Source organism: Parus major, chromosome Z, assembly GCF_001522545.3.
Source record: "Parus major isolate Abel chromosome Z, Parus_major1.1, whole genome shotgun sequence".
NCBI lineage: Eukaryota > Metazoa > Chordata > Aves > Passeriformes > Paridae > Parus > Parus major.
This window is the reverse complement of record NC_031799.1, coordinates 18003285-18028016: the sequence shown is the minus strand read 5'-3', so window position 1 is coordinate 18028016 and position 24732 is coordinate 18003285. Positions and strand designations below refer to the sequence as shown.

Below are 24732 nucleotides of genomic sequence, written 5' to 3'. Positions count from 1 at the left end.
ATGTAGCCATTTATTTTTCTACAATTTCCTTTGCAGAGTTGCACTGTGTTTTAGAGGAAAAGGTGTTAAAGCTATACAAAACACTCTCCTTGCCTTAAAAAAAATGAGTGACCTTTACACTGGACCAAATGGAATTTAAATCAGAACACTCTTCCGTATTTAAGGTTAAAACAGGTTGTGAAACCCATCAAGAAGCAATCTAGAGTCCTATAATAGCTGTGTCACAGAGGTTAAGAGAACGTACCTGATAATCAAAGTCTGACCTAATGTTTCTTATGACAGAAAGTTCAGCTATTTGTTCAAGCTTGCTATGTATTTGTTCCTAATGAGTATGCATTTCTTTTTAAATTATCAGTTTTTAATTGATTCTGGCCACTAGCGGTGTTTCTCAGGACTCAGAACTATGCCCAATCCTGTTCAGTATCTTTATTGATTATCTGAATTAGGGGATTGAGTGTACCCTCAGTAAGTTTGGAGACCACATCAGGTTGAGTGGTAGTATTGGAAGGCTTTACAGATGGGTTTGGAGAGCTGAGCTAGAGGGGCTGAGACTGACAGTATGAGGTTCAACAAGGTCCAGTGCTGGCTCCTGCCCTTGGGTCACAACAACCCCAGGCAGTGCCACAGGCTGGGGCAGAGTGGCTGGAAAGGACCTGGGGGTGCTGGTGGCAGCAGCTGAACATGAGCCAGGCTGTGCCCAGGTGGCCAAGAAGGCCAATGGCATCCTGGCCTGGCTCAGCAATAGTGTGGCCAGCAGGAGCAGGGCAGGGATTGTCCCCCTGTCCTGGGCACTGGTGAGGCCACACCTTAAGAGATCAAAAAAGGAAACACAACCACCACTGTTATTTTACAACCTCTATTCATCACTCCTTTTATAACTCCTGACAACTCTGTGGAGTGACTCTTCAGTGAAATTCTGGTTTGTTGCAGTCAGTGGGACTTATGCACAAGAAATCATTGGATCTGGGGTTTTAGCTGCTGTTCTTTTCCTGTTGAAAAGGTTTATAACCTAATGACTACTCTCCAGTTGATAACATTTTCCCCTTGGAAAATTTCTCAGTCTGGATCTGACCAAAAAGCCTCTCTTCTTGTTTTATAGCTAATCATTCTTTTTCAATCAGCTCCTATATTCTTCATTGAATTTCATTGATTTCATTCATTCACAATGACTTCCAAAGCAATCAAGGAAAATTCTCATCATAACTATATTTGGTATTTTTTAACTCCTCATGTGGGGAACTTCCCTCTAGCAGGTACAATAGCCTTGATGTGCATGCTGCTGGACACCAAACTGCTCTATCACTCCTCCCCTCAACTGGACAGGAGAGGAAGAATAACAAAAGGATCACAGGCTGAGATAAAGCCAGGAAGAGATTACTCACTGGTTACTATCACAGGCAAAACAGATTTGACTTGGGAAAATTAGTTTAGTTTATTAACAATCAGATCAAAGTAGGATAATGAGAATTAAAACCCAAATCTTAAAATCTCAAAATCTTAAAACCACCCTTCCACCTTGTCCCCCATTTCCTTTGCTTAACTTTTCTCCTAGTTCCCTCTACCTCTTCCCCTCCAGTGTTGAAGGGGAGTGGAGAATGGAGGTTATAATTAGTTGATCACACATTGTTTCTGTCACTGCTTCCTCCTCAAGACAGGACTCTATCACCTGCTCCATCATGGGGTGTCTCCCATGGGACACAGCTCTCAGTGTACTTCCCCGATGTGAGCCCTTCCCACTGACTGCAGTTCTTCACAAACTGCTCCAGCATGTGGCGCTTCCAAGGGTTGCAGTCCTTCAGGTGCAGCCTGCTCCTGCAGCATGGGTGCTGAACAGGGTCCCTGCCAGGACTTTACACAGATTTCCTGTGGTGTCACAGCTGTCTCTGGCAACCAGCTGCTCCAGTATGGGTCTCCTCCATGGACTGCAGGGCCACAGCTGCCTCACCATGGTCTGCACCAGGGGCTGCAGGGGAACCTCAGCTCTGGTACCTGCCTCTCCTTCTGCACTGACCTTGGTGTCTGCAGGGCTGTTCCTCTCACATGTCCTTGCCCCACTCTTTTCTGAACACAATCTGCTTCTGCACGATAGCATTTAGCCCGTCAAATACATTATCCCAGAGGCACTGCCACTGTCACTGACAGACTCGGCCCTGGCCTGTGGTGGGACCATCCTGGAGTTGCCTGACATTGGATCTTTCAGACATGGAAGAAGCTTCTGTCAGCTTCTCACAGAACCCACCCCTGTATCCCCCCCTGCTACCAAAACCTGGACATGCAAACCTAAAAGATACTTCTTCTAAGGACCTTTAGCATAAGTCTTAATTGCACAAGTCCCCAGAAGAGACTAAGCAGGTTGAAATGAAGGGATCAACATGTTTTCCCTGGAACTTCCACTTCCTGTTACTTTGGACATACACCGCTGATCTATCTCATCTTCACTGATAAATTGCAATGATAAACTGAATAAGCAAGCTTCTTTTGCATTGAAAAGGATGCTGTGAGTTTGGGTTGCCCTCACAGGAAGTATTTTAAATTTGCCGCTTTCAAGAAGAATGTCACTCACCCATCATGCATCTTCTTAATCTGTTCTTTCACTGTCTTTATCAGTCCTGTTTAAAATTACTTGCCAGTTTATGGAATACCTGATTTCAAACTATCATTTTCCTCTTTCATGTTACTCAGTCTGTCTTCCCTCCAAAAACAATTGGAAGTAGTGCATTTTTGCACAAATTTAATGATGAACTGCAGTCTGTAAAATAAAAAAGCCAAAAAAGGTTGTAAAATAATATAGTTTAAAAATTGTGTTTGTCTTATTTTCCAATACCTGCATTTTAATTAATGACTCATTTTAACGCCTATGCTTCCCTGAAAAAATTTGAAAGACTTACATTTCGTTTGGGTGAACTGATTTCACCAGTAACATGTAGAGGAACTCTGCTTCAATCAGCTGTTGATGCTTTAATTCTTCAGGAGAAAAGTGGTATTGGCCCCCTGATTTCAGGACATTTTTATTTTGATTTTAAAATGCAGTCTCTGGAAATGTTGAAGTCCACCCCTGAATTTTCTTACTGGGGCTAAAACTGTTACTTTTTTTTTTTCTCTTCCTTTCCTTCCTTTCCTTCCTTCAAAAAAATATTTTGATCACTTCCATGGTTCAATTTGGTGTTTTGTATTTTAATTAATATTACTTGACAAAAAGCAAAATGAGAAGAAAAACTATACTGATCAGTTGCAGGCTTAAAAGGGGAGAAGCTTCCTACTTATTCATACCAGAAGAACATTAACAGAATAAAATACTAGGGGAGAAGACACAGAGTTTTGATTTCTACCATCTAATCCTGCATACATCTCTTGAGTACTACTAGAATAAGATTTTGAGTATATTTATTATCAGCTGTGCTAAAAACAAGGATATTATAAAAATATTTATGACAATAGTAAAAGATCCATTAGAATTACCCAACTAAAACCAGAGTTTATCTACCATCTTAGTCTTATAACTTGTGGACAATAGGATTATTCACTTCTTCACCATTGTCATGGAGAAGTACGGAATTTTACAAGAGATGGAGGAGATACCTGTACTTTTTTTTATAGTAAGGATCTGATTCACCATGCATTCACTGGAAATAATCTGTCAAGAGTATCCATTCAGACAAGAATTTCACATTTTTCCATTGTCATTAGTAGGGCATGAGAGTCCAGTGATAAGGAATGTGCTTCTAACCCAAAAGCTGATTCAGACACCACTTGACCTGGGAACAAAGTTTTAGAAACTAAATAAATATTGAAACTAGAAGAGATGTTTACCACTTGCCTCTGTTCTTAGTTTAGGGAAGAGTGTGAAAGCGTAGTTCCTCTGTGCTGTGTAAATACAACACAACTAATTGTGTGTGGAGGGAAGAACAGTTTCACAAAAGGAAAGAAGGAAACTTCATTCATGCTACTGCCCTTTCTTCTGCTTTCAGGAATGAAGATGATTGAAGTTGTATGTTCTTATATTTCTCCTTTTGCTTTGTTGGAAAGAAAGCATTCTTCCTACTACACAGCAGGGGCAAGGCTGAGAACTTTCTTCTCTCCTGCAATACCTGAGGTTCTGAGAGAAAGCCTCTCTCTATCTGCTCACTCTTGCCATCATTTAAGTTTATTGTAGCAATATCATGCATATCTATTTCAAATTAGAATTAGCACCAAAAACAGTCGGACATTTCAGAGTGCTTCCCTTAGAAAATAGGTGTGTATTACCAAAAGCCACCTCTTAACTTCTGAAATCACTGACCACTGCCAGCTAAATCTGATAGCAAGGTAGTGATTTATTAAATTTATTAAGTATAAGCATGCAAAAATAGCAAATTTATAGAAGAGCCTATTAACACCATCTTTAAACAAACAAACAAACAAAACCCCACAACCTGCAGTTTCAGTGCATTTCTTATTAGGCACCAGAGGATTTATATGAAGAATAGCTAAAGTGAATGCCTTAGCTTATGAAAAGTTTTCAGTTTTCCCACTTTATCAGACACCAGGAATTCTACTCAGGTGTTTTAGCAACGGAAGATTAAGCTTTTTTTAAACTTTGGCATTTATATTTTTTTAGTATAGTGTGAGCTCAGTCTGCACCATTGCATGTCAGGAAGTTCAGCAGTCAAGTCAACCACACAAAGACACAAAAGCTTAAGGAAACAGACTTTATTTGCTTTGGTACTTGCAGATAACTTTTATTCTATTCCACAGTGATATATTAATGTGTATTTGTAAAATTTCTGAAGGACAATCAAAACCAAAATTATATAATAAAATTCTTTCTCAGATGGAACCCCTAATTTTCACATTTCAGCTTGATCTAAGCAAGTTCCAGTTGATAATAAACATTTTGCTACAGGACAGAGTTTCTAGGTTTTGGAGCTATCGACATCTCAGGCAAAACCAATAGTAATCTGCTTAAAAGTGAAGTTGATGATTTCTAATGGGCACTTTTTGAAAAAAAATTGAGCTGTTCTTTCGTGTTCAGATTATATGTCCTAAGAGAGCACGAAAACAAGACTATCTTTTTAATAGTGAAATTTTACACATTTACATTTAATGATTTGTATTTTTTGTTTTCATCGTAATGTCCATAGTAATATATATGAAATGAGCTCTTCAGTTCCTGATTGGAACAGTGTAATGTCCTTTGATCCCTTCTAGCAGTGACAAAGACTATTACAGAACTGCAAACATGGCAGCATGGCCATTTGAGCCACCCGCTTTTTTGCAAAAATGGCTTTTATTTTTTTAATTGCTAATTTAATCACAGAATGATTGGAGCTGAAAGAGACTTCTGAAGGCCACGTAGTCCAATCCTGGCAGTGCCAGCTGGAGCAGATTGCCTAGATTATGTCCTGATGGCTTTTGAAGATTTACAAGCATAGAGGCTCCACAGAACACAACTTGTGCCAGTGTTCAGTCACCCTTGCAGTAAAAGTTTTGCAATGTTCAGAGGGAACATCCAGTAGTTTATTCAGAGGCCTGTTGGCTCTGACTTTGTTCCACTTTGAAAATCTTTCACTTCTCTCATTGTGTTGATTCAACAGCAGATACCCTTCTTGGAAAGATACTGGCTTACAGAGAAAACTGATTTGAGGATATATCCTCTCCACTAGAAGAAATATTTTTTCTATGATACAAAAAATAGATAAGAAGCAACATGAGAAATGCATCCATTATTGATTTGTCCACCAGAGAATAGAATTGACACAACTCTTTCACAACTGTTGGGAGAAAAAGAGATTTTAAAAAGAAACAGACCTTTTCTCAAAATGCAGTTTGTTCAGGAAAAGAAAGCAATGCAAATACATTAAAAGGACGTTGTGCTACTTGAGCTACTTGAAAATCAAGAGCTTCCCACTTTTTCTTCATTTTTGGAAATGTTGATTGCTTGATGAAAAGGCTTACTTCTTTTTGCCAGTAGTAAGTGACAGTGGTCCTTCTGGCAGATTCTTACAGGCAATGGAGTAAGGAATGTCGTAGTATTTCCCCAAATTGGTCAGAAAGGAAGGGAGCAATGGGAAGGGATGGATGGTAATAAAAGAACATTCATTTGGCCTTGCTGAATATTTGATAATAGCAAAGAGTGGATTTAAACATTCACACTGCAAAATTTTGGTGTGTTTTTTCACTGAGGCAGTAAATTATTTGAATATACTGTCCATACTGAATGCATGTTTTTCTGCTTGGCTTCGATTGAAGACACTTTTGATATTCCACCTTACTATAGCATCTTAAGACTGTTTGTTTAGATGAATTTGCAAATACTTCATACTGAAATTCTTCTAAACTTTGGGGCAAATTATATCAGTATGAGTAACTTTGTTCCAGACCATTTTTCCAAGAAATACATAAAATCATTATGGAAAAAAAAAGCCAGCACAAGTTAGCAGTCCCACACAGAGAAACCAAACCACGTAGTGAGAGCCTCATGATAACAGTTCTTTATTTAACGGAATCAGAAGTGCTTTATTTACTCAAACTAACTGTTACAGACCTGTTCCAAGAGCCCAGGAGCTTCTTCCTAGATATCTGCAGTGTTCCTGTTAACTGGTTTCAGAACAATATAAACACATACTTTTCATCCTTTTGCCCTTGACATAGAGTCTTAGTACACAGAGATATTGTTATATGAGATATTTGGTTTGTTCTAAGACCGTGAGAGAAATAAAAAAAGTGTTTCAGGAACAAAAGTGTCTTTTTCCCTAGAACCTCAGTTAATGTGTGTTTTGCTTGTACAATTCTTTATGCATTCTGTTTTTATTATGTAAGTATAATAAAAAAAAATAACAGGTTGAGCATAACTGGAATTTATTATTTTCCTCCTATTATATCCTGGTAAGTATGAACATCCTCATTTAAAAAAAAAAAAAAAAAAAAAAGCTTGATTAGAACCTCTGAGGATTTTTTGAAATTGTAGTTGTAAAAGAAACTTAATGTCTTGGTTCTGCAATTCTGTTGCTCCAAACTTCAAGCTTACAGTAGGCTGAAGAGCAAAAAGATGGTCAGAAAATTCAGGGACGATGTCCAGGGTCTGAATCTCACAGTAGATCGTAGAATCATAGAATGGTTTGGGTTGGAAGATCATACACTTCTAAACTCCCTGCCATGGCCAAGGCCACTTTTTACCAGACCAGATTGGTCAGAGCTCCATCCAGCCTGGCTTTGAACACTTCCAGGTATGGGGTATCCACAACTTTTATGGACAACATGTGCCTCATCACTCTCTCAGTAAAGTCCTCTTCCCAATACCTAATTTAAACCTATTTTCTTTCAGTTTGAAGCCGTTCCCCCTTTACATTCACTTGTAAAAATTCCCTTTCCATCTCTCTTGAAGGTTTTCTTCAGGTACTGGAAAGCCTCAATTAGGTCACTCCAAAGCCTCTTTTCCAAGCTAAATTATCCCAACTCTGTTTTTTCTCATAGAAGAGGTGTTACATCCCTCTGATCACACTTGTGGATCATGCTTGTGACCTCCCATGGATTTGCTCCAGCAGTTCTATGTCCTGTCTTTACCAGCAACCCCAGAGATGGATGCAGTGCTCCAAGTAAAATCCCACCAGAGCACAGCAGAGCAGAGGGGCAGAATCCCCTCTTTCCCCTGCTGCCCACACTGCTCTTGGTGCAGCCCAGGACACGTTTGGCTCCTTGGGCTGGGAGTGCCCATGGCTGGGTCATGTCCAGCCTCTCACCCACCAGCACCCACAAGTCCTTCTCCCCAGGACTGCTCTCCATGTGTTCATCCCCAGCCTGTGCTGATACCACAACCTAGGATTACCTCAACCTAGAGGCAGCAAAAGCACTTGGTCTATTAAATCTCATGGAGCTCCCATGAGCCACATGTTCCCAGCTTGCCCAGGTCCCTCTGGATGCATCCATCTTTCAGGTGTGCCAACAGCACCTCTCAGCTTGGGGTCATCAGCAAATCTGCTGAGGGTGCACTCAATCCCTTTGTCTGTGCCACCAATGAAGATATTACATAACTCTGGTCCCACTGAGGGCACCACTTGCCACTGATGTCCATTGGGACTTTGAGTCCTTGACCATGACCCTCTGGATGTGATCATCCAACCAATTTCTTATCCATCTAACAGTCCACTTCTCAAAGTCATCTCTCTCCCATCTAGAGAGCAAAATGTTGTGAGCAACAATACCAAAGGATTTACAGAAGTCCAGGACATCCACACCCCTTCCCTTGTCCACTGATGCAGTCAGTCCACTAGAGAAGGCCACTGGATTGGTCAGGCAGGACTTGCCCTTGGTGAAGCTCTGCTGATGTCTCAAATCACCTCCCTGTGCCATAGCACAGCTTCTAGGAGGATCTCTTCTATTATCTTCCCAGGCACAGAAGTAACCCTGACAGGTCAGTAGTTCCCAGGGTACTCCATTCTATCCTTTTTACAGATGAGCACAATGTTTCCCCTTTTCCAGTCAAAAGGACTTCTCACCTGACTGCCATGACTTTCCAAACCCCAGGGAGAGTGGCTTGGTAACTACATCAGCCATTTAGCTGGGATGTAGCCCATTGGGTGCCATATTTATATTAAGGTTCCTTAGGTGGTCACAAACCTGATCTTCCCTTACAATGGACTTTGTTATCCCGGTCCCTATCCATCTGTCAGTCCTCTCAAGAGGTGTGCAAAGAGAGAAATGAAGATGGTAGAAAAAAATTGTTGAGTACCTCAGCTTTCTTCTCATCTGTTGTTACCAGTTTATTTTTAATATTGTTTATAAGGGGGTACACACCTGCTTTGACCTTCCTTTTCTGGTCAGATCTTCATTTCATCTAGAATAGCCTGGAGGTTTTCAGAGCTTCTACCAGCAGTCTGAAGCTCTAAAAGACAGTACACATGCCAAGACTGTCTGGATCACATCACTGTTTGGCAGAGTTCTTGTCTTGCCTCCAAGACACTCCCATTTTAAGGCAAGTGGTCAAAGCCCTTCGCTGTGTGCTTGCTGAGTCAACTCTTTTCCAGTCTCTTAGCATCTGATCTCAACTGATCAAACAGTGAAGAATCTTTACTTATTTTTTGATTTTTCTGTTCTGAAATTCATTAAAATACTGCAAAGATTAGTACAAATACACTATAGTGCTTTTCTACTTGAGTAGAAAAGTGTAATATTGCTTTTTGTTCTCCAGGAATAGCAGAACAACCTATATGAAAATCATGAAAAACCATTACATAAAGTGGACACTCTACATAAGTATTGCCATATAGTAATTTTTTCCCTTCAAAATTTTTGAACAGAAATTGTTCCCAAATAATGATGTGAATTAAAGTGCAGCCATCTATGGTGGTGTGTTAGGTGCTGTGCTAAGAATCAAGTCTTTTATAAACACAGACAGAACGCTCTTTAAAAAAATAGCTGTGCAGAGCCAAATGATTATGGTAGAGCTTTTTCTTTCTGCTAGCCTTTCATTTGTTGTTTTTTTGTTTTGTTTTTTTCCTGTGTACCATACTGAAAGCTACATATATTGGAATTGCTTGCAATCTTTAAACTGAAAAGAGAACACTTGCTGTCACTTCCTTTTTTTTGTAAAAGCATATACAAAATAACATGCAAATTCTTAAAGCACCTGGTGTTAAAATGTTCTCTTCCTCATATTAGGGCCTAATGAGACATAAAAAAGAACCTTTGACATTTCAAGATGCCTGTCACACATTTACAGAAGTTAATCTGTTTTAGGACTTCATCATTGGGGTGTGGAAGCTTGATCATGTGTCTAAAACTAAAAAACCCATTAGTAGATCAGTTCTGGATCTAATTACAGTGTGCTATCTTGGAGGTAACAGAGAAGTCAGAAACAGTGTTGTGAGGCTCTCAAAGCTGCACAGCTGATAATTATTCTTTTATTCTTAGCTTAGTGGCACCGGAGTGTTATACTTGAAAAGCTGTTAACCTCAACATTTTCCACCACATTGTATAACAACAAAAGTGTGGGCCAAATTTAGAGCTTTGGTACTGTTCAGAAAAAGCTTTCCTACGGTTGTTCTGCCCTTCAGAACTGCAGGTGTGCTTGTTTGATGGGTACTTTGCCATCATTTAGAAAACCTTTTATTTCCATTTAAGATTGGTCTGACAGCTCTGAGTTCTAAGAATTATCAGGTGGTGCCAAGTCCGGCAAGTCTTAAGCCTAGCATTGGCCATCAGAGTTTTACTTAGTCTGAGTGGTCAGTCGGGTCCCCACGGCAGTCAGAGACTCTTGAAGTGTGGCAGTTCGAAGTGGGAGATTGTGAGAAGCATCCTGAGGGTGAGGTACTTGTGAGTGATGGATTCTTCTTTCTAATGTGCTTTGAGATGTTCTGGGAAGGTGAATAGATAAAGATTACTGAATAAGATAGAGATTACTGAATGAGGTGCTTTGGGTAATGTATATATTTTTGCTAAATAAATAGCAAATTGAGCATTTTATTAGTTTTACCTGAATATTGTATCCCTTGAGTTTATTTTGTTGTTTTCATATTTCTTGGGAGGAAACCTTGTCTACATACTCTCTTAAATACTGGAAGAGATGTTAAGAAGGAAGATCTTGTTAAGAAAAATGTGGTTTCCAGTATCTGATTTTCAAGAATTGCTGTTGGGCAGGCTTCAGGCTAGCAGGAAAGTAACATCATACAAATTTGTTTTACTGTGTTCAAGAACTAGTGATCTGTGATGTGTGTTGTATTATAGACCATCATTGATTCTCTTTCAATAGATAAACAGGCTGGAAATCCTGACTTTATTGGCCAGGGAATTCCTTTGGATGAGACAGCATTTGTAGTAAGTATGCATCTGAATGACAGGGTTTACAATTTAATGGAAAGGGATTTTTTTGAATGTTGGTTGATGTGTTTATTGAAGTGGAAAGCACTACAAAATTTTCATTAAATGATTCTGCCAATTCATCTCAATTCAAACTTCTTGTGCTACTGTTTTTTCAGATGAAAGTGAACTTTATACAAAATTGTGAAGTATTTATGCAATAGCCAAAAGAAGTTTAAAAGTTGTGAGGGAACTTGAAGTTTCTGAGCATGTGCTCAGAAACATAAAAAGATACAGGTCTGGTACCCAGGATACTGTACAGCAATGCACCGAGCTGTTTGGCAGTAGTCCATGTTGGGTGTTTTATCTGAAAAGGAGTTTTAGTTAATTTGTTTTCCTGATTTTTGCATGCCTGACATTTTGAAAATAAGGTTAATTTGATGTGAAACAAGTTAAGGGAGATGTCATAGATGTGTAACAAATCAAGGGAGATGTTATAGATGTGAAACAAGTCAAGGGAGATGTTATAGATGTGAAACAAGTCAAGGGAGATGTTATAGATGTGAAACAAATCAAGGGAGATGTTATAGATGTCCATAACAAGCCCACTGAAGAAACATTTCTCTGCCTTGGTGTAATGTTTGCATGTAGCTGATCTAGATGTGTCCATGCCAGCAGTTTCAGAACTTGATGTTTCAGATACACAGCTTGCAAGACAGGATACCTGGGCTGACACACACTCAGCTCGGAGTTCAGTGTTGAGGAGCATTCTTGCCTTCTATTCAGATCTACACTAGAATAAAAAATAGCCAGGCTTGGTAGGTGAGGCTTGCACTTTGTATATTGGATTATTTTTCTAAAATTATTTGCATACTGACAGATTTCCTGTTGTTGGGGAGTTATTGAAGAAGAGTATGTCTTCCTGTCTGTAACTGAAACTTCTGTAAGACAGTTGGTTCCAATTGAATATTAAGCAATTTTGGTTAAACCATGGTTTTCCATAACATTATTGGGTTCGTTTCTCATATTGTGTTCCTATGCCCGGTTCCAAAACTTTTTCATCAGTTCTTTTGTGCATACAGCCAACATGCAATACTTCGTGCCTGCTCTAGCACACACACACATTGGCTTTGGGTTAGAGCGAATACGGCTGCAGTTATTTGAGCACTCCTCAGACAACTGGCTCTTCGGCGGGCCAGCGTTGTTACGATTACATGTGCTCTTACACCTTTCCACACGCTTCTGTAAAGGTTAACCCGTTAATTTCTGATGGTGCCGCGGTAGGTAGCTAAGAGAAGGACGGGGAGGACGGCTCAGCAGCTCTGCCGGCGGGGTGTGGGTGGTGTGGGTGCCCCCAGCAGCCGTACCCCCGTGCCGGGGAGAGGTGCGGAGCCGGGGAGAAGTGCGGAGCCGGGACACGGTGCGGAGCCGGGGCGCGGTGCGGAGCCGGGGAGAGGTGCGGAGCCGGGGAGAGGTGCGGAGCCGGGACCCGGTGCGGAGCCGGGGAGAGGTGTGGAGCCGGGGAAAGGTGCGGAGCCGGGACACGGTGCGGTGCCGGGGAGAGGTGCAGAGCCGGGACACGGTGCGGTGCCGGGGAGAGGTGCAGAGCCGGGACACGGTGCGGTGCCNCGGTGCGGTGCCGGGGAGAGGTGCAGAGCCGGGACACGGTGCGGTGCCGGGGAGAGGTGCAGAGCCGGGACACGGTGCGGTGCCGGGGAGAGGTGAGGTTGCCCCGCCGCGGTGCCGGGGCACGGTGCGGAGCCGGACGCCTCCCTCGAGGGGGCGGCGCTGCGGGGCGGCAGCGGCCCCGGGGAGGCGAGCCGAGGCAAAGGGCGAGCCCTGCAGGACCAAAGTTGCTTGCCCGGACCGCCCCGGGGGCTCGGCAGAGCGCGGCCCGGCGGAGGGGCAGGACCGCTGCCCGCGCCGGCAGAATGAGGGAGCAGAGCCCGTGTCCGAGCTCCGGGCAGCGGAGGATGGGCGCGCTGGCGCTCCCCCTGAGCCCTGTGAAACTCTTGCCAACTGAGCGCGCCTTTCCCTGTCTTTTCGCAGAGGAGGCTTACCAAAAACTGGCTAGCGAGACCATGGAGGAGCTGGACTGGTGCCTGGACCAGCTGGAGACCCTGCAGACCAGGCACTCCGTCAGCGAAATGGCCTCGAACAAGGTAGGAACCCGCGGGCTCGGCCCCGCCGCCCCGCTCCCCCCTGCGCGGGCCGGGGGTGGCGGCAGCCGGGGCTGTGCAGGGCCAGGGGGGCCGGAGGGGCCAGGGCGCCGAGCGGCCCCGGGCAGAGGCTTGACACGGGCAAGCAGTGCCCAAACGTTGGTTTGGGAGCGGGAGCAGCTTCTGTTGTGGTTTTATATACCGTTCTTTTAAATTTCAGTGCAAGTTGTGAAAGTTATGCAGGTCTTGTAAAACTACACTGTTTTCTAGTGTGTGTCAGTTTAAAAACAAAAAGAGATTGCTCAGGGCTGCTGGCAATAATCTCTTCAGTTGCTCTTTCTTTTCACAGAACCCCATACAGAATTAGGGATCTTTCCTAGAAACGGTGTATAAAGTAGCATGAAATGTGATAAAGATAGTTCTTGAGCCCAGAGGAGCTGTATGGTGGATTCTATTTGTAAACAATGACGATGACAGCTCTCATAATGCTATTTGTTATGAAAGAACACGCTCTCAACCAAAGTGCCATCACAATAGACACCTACATCCAGAGGTGTGCTTCTGCAACAGAGTGCACACTTCCTTCGCATCCTGGAAGCTGAGGATTTGCATTATCTGGGAGCTCTGTGCCAGGATCTGCTATGGTCTGTATGTGCTTTGGTTTTGCAATTTGAGATTAAGTCTCCACTTCCTTCATTCATAAGTAAACTTTCTTTCCTGATTTTGATTTGCAAGGAATATGCAGGTACATTTCTGGAATAGTTATTTTAAGGTGAATTAATAAAAGTGCTGTGTGACTTCAAAATTTATTTTTATATTTTTCATCAAATGTGTACTTGAACAGCAACATGTACAATTAGGAATGAGAAGAAAGCTTTAATCATACAGGCTAGTTTTCCTACTCTTATGTCTGCAAAAGCAGATGATGACATTTTAGCATCTTTTAACCATTTCAGTTGTAATTAATATTTTAAGTTGGTGAATAATTGTTTTGACTCAGTTTATGCCTTCTTAGCATTCTACTGTCTTGCTTTGACTTCTCTTATTAAGTATCTACTCTTTGTTTATTGACTGTTTTTAAGTTCCTGTTGAAGTATGCCTGCATGTCAGATATGAAGTATTATTAAACTTGTGCAGTTTAATCCCACAACGTAATATTCCCCATGCTTTTCTTGGCTTTGGAGACTCTTAGCACCAATTTGATCTCTGTTTTAAGGGTTCCCTGCCTGGCATTTTGATATTCTCAGAACTGCATTTTCAGTTTTTATTGCACCTGAGAGATCTTGTTACTCAGTACCTATTGTGCATGCATCGGTAAGTTAAAAAGTGAAGAGTTTCCTCGGCTGTTTCAGCACTATATGAATCTGAGACTTTGTTTCCAAAGGGAGTAAGATCGCACCGGCACATGCAACCTGGTCTTTCTTTGCTAACAAGTTTGAACACCTGTTGATTTCCTGACTTGTGGTGTCTGTATAACCATTCTTTCACAAAATGCTTAATTTTCTTCAAGTATTCATTTCTTAACTCCCTATAAAAGATAATAATAGGTAATAAATATGCTGTGTATTTGGGGCAAAGTGAGAGCAAGCTGTTGCTAGAATAAGTAAAATTAACTGCAAATCAATGTTTTTTTGAGTTTTGCCAAACATAGTGGAAAAATATGATTTTCACAAAAAGAGGACATTTTAAAAATAAAATTTTATTTGCATCTGGTAGTAGACTCAGAGGTGTTACTGAGTTTGATACTATGTTTTATTTGAAGTTGTTTGAATAAGTAAGCATTTTTGCTCTCTTTTTGGAAATCTAAATCCTTGTATACAAATTTGTGTCATCTTTCAGTGCTCATTTGGGAGATTTTTGTTTTGGTTGGTAAGGTATTTAAAAACAAACAGACAAACAAAAATAAAAACAAAGTGTAAACCTGTGCATGTGAACAATTTTGAATATAAACCAGCAAGCTCATACAATGGCTGAGAAAAATTAGTGCAGGAGGATTTTAGTTTCAGGGGTACAGCAAGTTGTTCTAAAGAATAATTTCAGTTCTGATTCAATTCTGATTACTGAAACATACCCATTTATGCATACCTCCTATTGTAATATAACTGCAAACTCTGACCTCTCAGTGAGGCATATAGGTAAATTATACTATTTATTGTACTAGCTTATTGAGAAACTGAAGTAGAAAAGCTTTGAAAAAGCTTTGAGAAAGCTGAGAACATAGACTTCAGTACAAAAGTGAACATGCAAGAGTACTCTGTTCTCTATCTGAAGAGAAGGTCCTGTAAGATCAGATGAGAAATTCGGGAAAAGGAATGTTGATGGTACAGAAGAACATAGTTTGTCACTGTTTATCTCTTTCTTTTTGTCTGGGTTCCTCAAAGAAACAGCCCACGAGACTGACTGATTGTTGGTGTGGTGGTTTTTTCCCCCTGGACTTTCAGCTACTTCCCTTACTTATTTCTCTCCTCTTTATTTTGTATGCAATAGCATTTTCATCAGTATTAGTTTTCCTTATTTATGTGATCACATGCAAGACATAAGAGGTGGCATAAGAATTGAACTCTGCACCAGGTAAGAACTTTTGCCCACAGTGGAAATGCTGCCATAGTAGAGGAAAAAGCCAGAGTGGGAGCACTATTTCATGCACTGAATGCTTGGAGTAATCCAGGCAGTGAGTCTTATTTGCAGTCCTTCTCTGTGCAGTGATCAGTCTAAACTGTTGGCTTCATCTGGCTGGAATCCCTTTACTCTTGTAATGCTTGATAGTACTAGCATTAGCATATTTCAATCCAGGGATATTTATTTTGTTTAGATGCCCCTCATGCTCAATTAGCAGTAGTCTATGACATGCCAGCCCATGGCTTTGGATGACAGAAAGTGGAATGACGCAGATAATTAAGAGGATGTACTTCTCCCAGCTTAAAATTGATTTAGGCACTAGTGACAGGGTGCTATCCACAACCTCTGGATGAGCCCCAGCATGTAGTGAGACTAAGAGTAACCCAAAATCTTTGCAAACAGTCTGTAGGTCTGTTCTGTAGGTAGCCTGCTGTGATGCTTGGCTGCCTACATTACATCAGTATGACTGTAATATCCAGATTAATCCCCATTTCCCAGCCATACCTGTGATAAAAAGATTTCCAAATGCCTGCATCCAGTGCATGTGAAGTAACAGATTTCTGGTGCACACACAGGCATAGTTTGTAAATCAATGTGATTTTGAAAGGACATATTATGTAGTTGTATTGCCACTTGTCATTGTGTTGTTATGAATCTTACAGTGCTTGGTGTTTTCTTAAATTGCTAGCTTCTGAAATTGGGTACTAGCAAGAGAAAGCCAGCTTTTTAAAAGTGCAGAAAGTTTGTCATCTTCGTTCTCCTCTAGAAACCCTCTAAAGTTTTGACCAGCTCCAAAACAAATTTATAAGAGGCACCTTAAATTTTGAAAATTGACTAAAATATCTATCATTTTTGGAGAACTGTTTCTGATTTTCTGAATCATCTGAATCTCATGTCAATGGACTGTAGTATTGTTGTGTTTTTCTGAGTAATGCTTTCTTGAACAGATAAAAATTATTTTAGGAAATAGTTTACAATTCTGTGTCATTAAAGATAGGATCCCAAAGCATAATTAAATGCCACTGTTTAGCTATTCAGATTTCCACAGATCCTAACCCATATCAATTTTTGCTAAACTGAGTTGTGAGTAATATCTCCTGAAAAATACCAGGTTTAGGAGGCTACGAGCTTGTTGATTATCATTTCCTACTTTCAAGAGAACTGCACTTTGATGTACATATACAAGCAAATGATATTTTAAAATTTCCAAGTTGCAGAGTGATTATTTTTTGCTTTTTTTCTTTTTAATAGTTTTCTTTTTTTTTTTTAATGAGTAGTACCCTATTTTTTTTTCCTGCTAAATAAGATTAAAGCAAAATTTAATAGATTCTAGATTCTCTGGGAGGAGAACTGTGTTATTTCAGCATGCAGTTTAGTACTACCTAGCTTACAGTTCTGAGAGTTATTCTGCAATAGACAATACCCAAATTAAAAATTCCAGTAATAAAGCTATAGCAACTGCTGTGTGTTAGACAGCTTTATTTGTTGACTAGTCAAACATGAAGGAGTATATATAATGAAACTTGTTTGCAAAAGTGTATTTTCACTTCTGTAATTGTGATTTTGCAAGCATCTCTTTTGGTGCTCTTATGTGTCTAAGTATCTGGACTTAGACATGGGAAAAGTTTCAAATGGAGTCATTTTTCTGTCAGATGTAGTGGATGGTGTTTTTTGCAGGATTTGTTAATAACTGGTAAAGAGCAAGAGTTTATTGGATGTTATTCATATGGTACTTCTTTCCCACTACAAGTGCAAGTGAATACCCTTTTCCAGGAATCTCTTTCAGATATCACAGCCAAGAAATTTTTTATTTCATTTAGTTGGAATATGTTAACTACAGATTTACTTTTTCAGTATGAAATTTCTTGTAATTGTCCAGCTTGTATACCAGTATATGCAAGTGCTTACAGATTACAGTAGAAGTCTATTTACAGGCAGTTACTAGTGCTAGTTACTTTCTAAAAAAAATTTTGAGATTTTTGTCGGTGATTCAAAAATATCCAAAGCACCAATTTTATCAATAGCTAACATCCAAAGACTACCCTAATGTAACATATGGCTTATATTTATAGTCCTGTAGTTGTTATCCACTATGTACAGTCAAACAATAATCTTAATGATACTTTATTTAAAAAAAAAAGTGTAAATATTTAATATAAACCAAAATGATACTTGAAGGCAACTTGAAATCTGTTCAGTTGTTTTTTTTTTTTTTTTAACATTTCCTCTTCTGCTAATTTGAGTTGGTTTGTAATCACATTTTCTTGCTGCTAAAAAGTATTTTTCTTTTCATCTTTTCAGCACTAAAAAGCTTACACAGGGAAGGGGGAGCTGACTAACATAATAACTGGGGAAAGGGTGAGGCTAAATTTATTACATAGGTGAAATAATGGACCATGCGTAAACCCTAAACAGCTTCAAACAGAGGTGCTGTGTTACCTTCACTGTGTTTTCCCAGGAAAGCCCTGCTGCCAGCATTCCAGCATGACCCTCTCTGAGGTGAAAAAAGCAGGGACAGAGCCCCTTGGCAGCTCTTCACAAAAGCCCCCACTGAATGGAGAAGCATTATTGTGTTACCCCAGGCTGACAGTAGCTCTCTGAGTTTACCCAGACCCAGAATAAATGGAGCTGATGACAGACTGACTTCTGATTTAGTCAATTCATCTGTTTTATCTTTGTCTTGTTCTGTGAAAAAGCTTAAGTGCTGTGGTGGCCAGTACTTTTGTATAGTCCTAGATAGGCTGTGTCTAGAACTAATCAACATGACTCAGTCTTTTGTTAACAGACTAGATTTTAGCGTTGTCTTTTTTGTGTTCTTGCTTCCAGCTTTAGGGATGGGTTCATGGCACAGTAAGGAGCTTCTCTTCAGAAATTACCTTTTTTATGTAAAAGCATAATTCTTTTGCAATGCTTTTCCCAAATGTAGAAGCTCAGCCAGAGTAAAATTATCTCCTCTGTCACTGCCACTGGTTAGATTGACCTGTTTCCAGTTAAGGGACAAGATAATATGTCATATCCACTTAAGAGGATTCACTTGGGTTAGCTACTGTACATAAAAAATAAGTACTGGAAACATAGAAGTAGAAAATAAACTTGTTGTTTTGATGAGTAAATATAGGGCTTGTTATGTGACAGTTCTCTTACATAATGTCTGGCAATGCCATTGCCTTTGACTGGCTGACATGATAGTTTAATTCTTAAAATTCTTAAATTCTCAAATTAGTCTTAAATTCTCAAATCTCTCAAAGAAAATCTGAGGATTTGGTTAGCTCTTTAGAGTGCTGCTTGTGATAAAGATTGTGATTAAGGGGCTGCTGTTAGCAAGAAACTGCTTGTTCAGTGCAGTTCGGGAAATTTTTTATTCATTAAAGATTTCAGTTTGTACAGTGACAAAGTAAAGACATACTGATAAGTGGCAAGCCTGAATTTTAATTAATGCATACTTGTATGGCTTCCCCAGTTTTGTTGTCCTTTATAGCAAAAGGAAAGGGCTAAAGTATTGTGGAGGTAAGGAAGGACTAGTTTTCTAGGAAGACTGCTCACTTTCCATTCACTGAAGCCACCTCTGGGCTTGAGTATAGTTCCCTGTACACAGTTTTACTTGCTGTCATGTAAGACTACTCCTGCTTCTGGAGGGCAGCAGACTTGCCCTTGCACAACTGCAGTGATGAGTGAAGTGTACATATATGCATATATAAAAAGATAAAAGGAGATAGCACTTCACATGCTATACATGCAGTACAAGGATGTGCTGCAGCAAGATAAAGGGTAAAACTTTCTTTCCTGCACATGGTTTGCACCAGCCCCTCCTTATCATTTATAGACACCTCCATTTTCTCAGAAACAAGTGGATGGAGTTGTGGTGCCACTTCAGCTGTGGCTGAATCTCTTCTGTACAAGTCCTGCTGCTTGCATAGGGGCTGTGGGGCTGCTGCCAAATGAGAAAAATCACGAAACATAGTTTTTCTGCTAGGATAGTAAATGTGGTGAGTGAGGCTCAAGGCAACTGAGCTCTAAGTAGCCCTTACTCCTTGTGTGCATACAAGGTGGCAATCACTGGCCTCCTTGGGGCATGACAAGCCGGCAGTTGTGATTTCAAAACATCATAAATCTGTGGTGGGGTCAGCCCCTTCCACTTATTTTGGGACTCCTCTCAAACAGAATTGTCATGCACAGGCTATCCAGTTCTGCACTGGTGGAAAGGAGCCTAGACTTCATAGACATAACAGTTGATAGAAGGAACACTGGTATTTCAAGGCTCAAAAATAAGATAGGAACTTTTAATCTCACAGATCCAGTTTGCATATTAAATTTTAGAGGAAAAATAAGTTTTTGCATCTCTCATTTGCTGCTTTTTGAAAGGTCCTGGGTGTAAGAGATGTCTAAAAGAGGCATTATGCCTCTCTGAGGGTTGCTATATTTTAACAGTTTTCTGCTTTTTATCTGTTTCTAAGATGGCAGAGCTTCCCAGTGCCTAGTAACTTGATAATTTTTTTCCATAAATATAAACAAATGATCCATGCCAACATACAAACAGACCTTTTTTTTAGCCACTTTAATTATAGGAAATACTGCAGTATGAAAGATTCTTTCCTTTAGCATAATGGGACAGAAGAATACAGACAAAATATTACAGAGTAAATAACTAGGGTTTAATGTGGGAAAACAACATTTTTTTCAACCACCGTAATAACAGATTTTAAAACTATTAATTTTTTCCAGGAGTTGAATTATTTAGGTAAAATGCAGACATCATTGTGCCTTTTTTTGTCATTTACAAGTTTTTCCAAAACTTCCTTGGAAAGGTTCAACACGAGTATAAGTATCTAAGATCCTCCTTCTTAGTAATAAGGTGGTATTAATGAAAACTGAAAGTTATGAAAAGTATCTAAATACTGGTGGCTCTTTGTGACAGTATTTAGAGCCAAGAATGCTGTCATTGTATTTCTGGTAGCATGCTGCTTTAGTCAATGCTAGACTGTAACATATGAAGAATTTAGGAAAGCAGTGGCCATTTTTTTTTATTTTTTGTTTAAATCAATTTTGTGCTTCCAGTTAGAGGCAGGTTCTATCTATACGTGAAGTTTTAATACAACAAATGTGGTACTTGCTGAAATGTCACTTCAAACTTTGTCTCATAAAGACACTGTACTAAGAAACTGTTCTCCTGTTTCAGTTGTATTAGTAGGGGTTTTGGTATCAACTGCTAAAACTTTACACGTTTAGGAGACTTACCAGGATTAAATATGTTGTAGATGGGTATTTCCTGGTCTGTGATTTTTTTTTTGTTTGTTTGTTTGCTTTTTAATAAACTGCTTTTTTGGTAAAAAAAAAAAACCCTGTTTTTTAATAAAGCTTATCTCAGTAGAAATTTGTTCTGGTTAACTCGCAGCTGGTCCCTATGTGAGTTTCAAAGATGAATCTAGGCAAGCTAAGGCATGATGGGAAGTGAGCAGGTCAGAGGTGAACCTGCCCTGTGACTGCCCTGTTCTGTGCCTGGTGGGCATGATGTGCTGCGACAAGGGACCACCACTTCATCTGGGTCTTCAGCCCAGGGGGACACTGCTGTGCTAGGGCAAGTCCAGGTTCTGCCTGTTGTTCTCTCTGTTTGCCTGCTCCAGGTGTTGGAAAGGAGCTGCACAGACTGAAGTACCATCTCCAATCACCAGCAGTGGAGCAACACTGAACCAAGCTAATTTTGTTTCTGACACTCTAGAAACAAAATTTAAACAGCCTGCTTTTATTAAGTTGTAGTCCATTTATATATGGCCAGCTGATGAAAATGAGCTGATTGAATACTTGTATAAGATCCCACAGCAAGACAATACCATCAACTAAACCTTCCACTCAGAACTCCAGTAAGGCTGCTGGCTTATGCAAAACGAAGTCAATGTTAATTTTGTTCTGGAATAAACAGCCAAGCCTTACAGAAAGCACATATGGTTAACTGCAATGTCTTAACCATCTCACTACATCAGTCACATTCCTCAGATATGTATGTCCGGGAGTATTTTTTGATGTATATAAAGATGTGTGGCTTTTAATTGAATTTGTTCACATGATTTAGAGGACCTGTAAAAGCAAGCACTAAGGTATTTAAACCAGGCTATCTGATTTGTGTTCAAGGTTGACTGTAGAGCCTTAAAGCAGTTGTTTTACCCAGGGTTACAGACAACTTCACGCTGCCATCTGACATACCAATATTTTCATGAACATGGTTTTTGTGATCAGAATTAGCAGTTATAGCAGAGATGTCTTTTCCTAATGACCAAGAGCAAAATGAGTAGCAATAATGATGATTTACTTACCATAAATAAATTTTAAGAAGAGGACTTCAAACTGGGTAGTTAGAATTCTATAATAAAATATGGTTCTCTTTTTCTATACTGATACCCATGAATAGATTCAGAACCCCTACACCAGTTGGTACTTAAAAACTTATTTCAGTTACAGGGACTAGTTATGAAGGTGTCAGATATTTTTTCCTACTCTTTCCCAATGTAGTGGTTTATACTGAGCATTGTAAAATATAAACGGAAGGGTTATTTTATGTAGGAACAATGACTTTTCATGATATATTGCCCCCCGCCCCCTTTGGTGCTTCAGAGGATCATCGAAATGAAGAGCAATTTTTAGAAAGTGAGGATGTGATTCATGTGTACTTGCTGACACAAGAAAACAGCTGATTTTTTTCAAAGCTGGTCAGAAAAAAGGAAGGATAAACATCGTAGGTTTCATTTAGTTTATACTCTTCAGCAACATTTCTAAAAACTTCACCCCTGGGACATGGAAAAAGTACTGCAACTCCAATGAGTGGAAGGCACAGTAGAGCTTAGTGTAAGAAAAAAAGAAATAGCAGGATAGTGCTCTTTCACTAATAGAGTAAAAAAGGGTCTATGGAAGAGAGACAAATAAAAAGCAGGCTGCTGGATAGACATTGTGAACCTGAGCATCTTTGAGTATGTTTTAATGAAAAATTTCCAAGACAGACTAGAAAACTGACATTTTTTATACACATAATAATATTTTGAGTAGTTGATGTGTTTGCCAAACTTTATTGTCACCGTGATAAGTAATGGCAAATACAAGGAACATTTGAATTTGTATTTTTAAAGATTTGATAAATATAAAAAAAAATAAAAAAATTAAACTTGCTTTGTGCTTCTGCAAATGATTATGGAAATGTCCTGCTGCTGGCTGTACAGGTGGTTGGTGGTGTTGAGTATGTCAGCAGTAGTGTGATGCTTGGCTGTTGCTGGTAAGCTTTATGGCCACAAGAGTGGCAGAGGTGACTTTGTTACCTCCTATACAGTGGGGACATCCCAATACCTTAAAAAAGATGGGTAGCATGAGTGTCTCCAGCACTTTGGTTTTGGCTGTGCTTTCCCCATGCACAAAGGGACCTCCTGTAAAAGTACACATGAAACAATGTTTTCAGTTTGGTAGCTGGGGTGAATGAAACACGACATAAAATAATTGCATTTGAAGGTTAATTATGAGCATGTTTGTGAGGATGTTTCTTTACTCTTGTTATTTGAATTAAACTGCTCACTTCTTTGAGGTCCAATAGCAGCATCTCAGAACCAGGGGGACACACAGGTACTAGAGACCTTGCAAAACACAGTGTTTATTTTGCTTTCTAAACCTGTAGTTAGTTATCTGGGATTCTTCCTTCTTACCCTTAACTCACCCCTGTTCAGCTTCTGCTGCCGCACAGAACTGGAGCTTAAAACTACTTCTGCAGCCTAATCCAGATGCATTTCTTGCATGAGATGCAACGTGTGTCGAAGCAGACCTTGTGTTTGGTGTTGCAGGGAGAGTGCTCGGATTCCTCTGCATTTCTGCCCTCTGCTGCTTGCTGATCTCCTCGGCAGAGGGTGCCGGCTCCTGCTACTGCTGCTGCTGTGAATGCTCGCCCTGCTGATCCAGGCACCATGATAGGAAGCGCCTGGGCCTTTCCTAAACAAACAGGTCCAGGGGAAAAAGTGCAAGCCTGACCTATGCTGTGGCCAAAGCAACAAGCAGAGATGAGGGTGCCATTTTGTAGTAAATGTAGGCTATTGTGTCTCAGCAAGAAGCCAGAAAGTGTCCTTGATGCTTTTACAAAGCTATTCTGTGTGTACATGCCAGAGTTTTTCTGCTATACACTGCTTGCAAGAAAACGGCTTAAAAACAAACAAAAAAAAAGAAATCTGTAAGAGTGCCTTTAAATTAATTGTTGTTTGCTTGCAATGAAAGTTTTAGCTGTAAAACCTATAAGCATGTGTTAATGTGAGGAAGTTTTCCTCAGTGAATATCTGTTTGGCTACATAAACTTTAAAGCCCAGCACTCAGATTTCTCAGTAAAATTACTTTATTTTTCCTGTACTCTGAAGCATGGCCAAAGTTTTGAGTGCCTGAATATTGGACCCAGGTAAGACTGCATTTCAGAATTTGGTAGTTTTTATCTCCCTTTCTTACCTTCAATAAAAACTGATGCACATTTTCTATCCCAGATGGATTTTCTGCATCTCTTCTTGATTGTTGCTGAAAAGGTTTCAGTATGAAGAAATTTTTTATATTTAATCAGAGCCTGGCATTTCTAGCACAGCTTTCAGAACATACATCTATTTAAAAAATGCAACAACTAAATTTTAAATACAAGATGATAAAGTACTCTAAAAATTTATGCAAAAAACAAACCTTGGCATTTGGAGGCTAAAAATTTTTTATTTTCTTTTTTGTGGTGAGGAATATACATCTGTAATTTGATCTTTATTTCCCTAGGCCTGTGAAAGATAGATAGGTTATAGGAATGACAATACAAAATAAAGCTGCTCTTGGGATAAAATAAATCTGCAGGAAGAAAAAGAGTTTGATAACTATGTTGTGGTGTTTTGTCTTTTCAGCTAGATACTATTCTTGTGCTCATGTGTCTTTTAGATTGTATAGACAAATATATAAATAAAAGCATGCTGATGTACATAGGCAGTTTTGGTTTGTTCTTGAAATTGTTATCAGAGCTTGAAAAATGTCCCAGTTGTAGAAAACTAAAGCTGCCTTACTGATCAGAGGCAGAATGAGAGGACAGATGGTGAGTTTTAAATCTTATTACAAACTGTCATTTCAATAGTGTGGCTATGTATGAAACTGTGCCTTAATTACTCTTGAGGGAAGAGTTCTTTCTTTCTTTCTTTCTTTC

General features: G+C 39.8%; 1 protein-coding gene across 3 annotated transcripts in view; it reads left to right on the top strand.

Annotated features, from left to right (window-relative positions):
* The window catches only part of PDE4D (phosphodiesterase 4D), a 247314-nt gene that overhangs the window by 191372 nt on the left and 31210 nt on the right, over positions 1-24732 (top strand). For all 3 annotated transcript variants that reach the window (XM_015652860.2, XM_015652859.2, XM_015652858.1), the window contains one exon: positions 12823-12935. In XM_015652860.2, coding sequence (XP_015508346.1) covers positions 12823-12935 — 113 coding nt within the window. The remainder of the gene's footprint in view (positions 1-12822; positions 12936-24732) is intronic.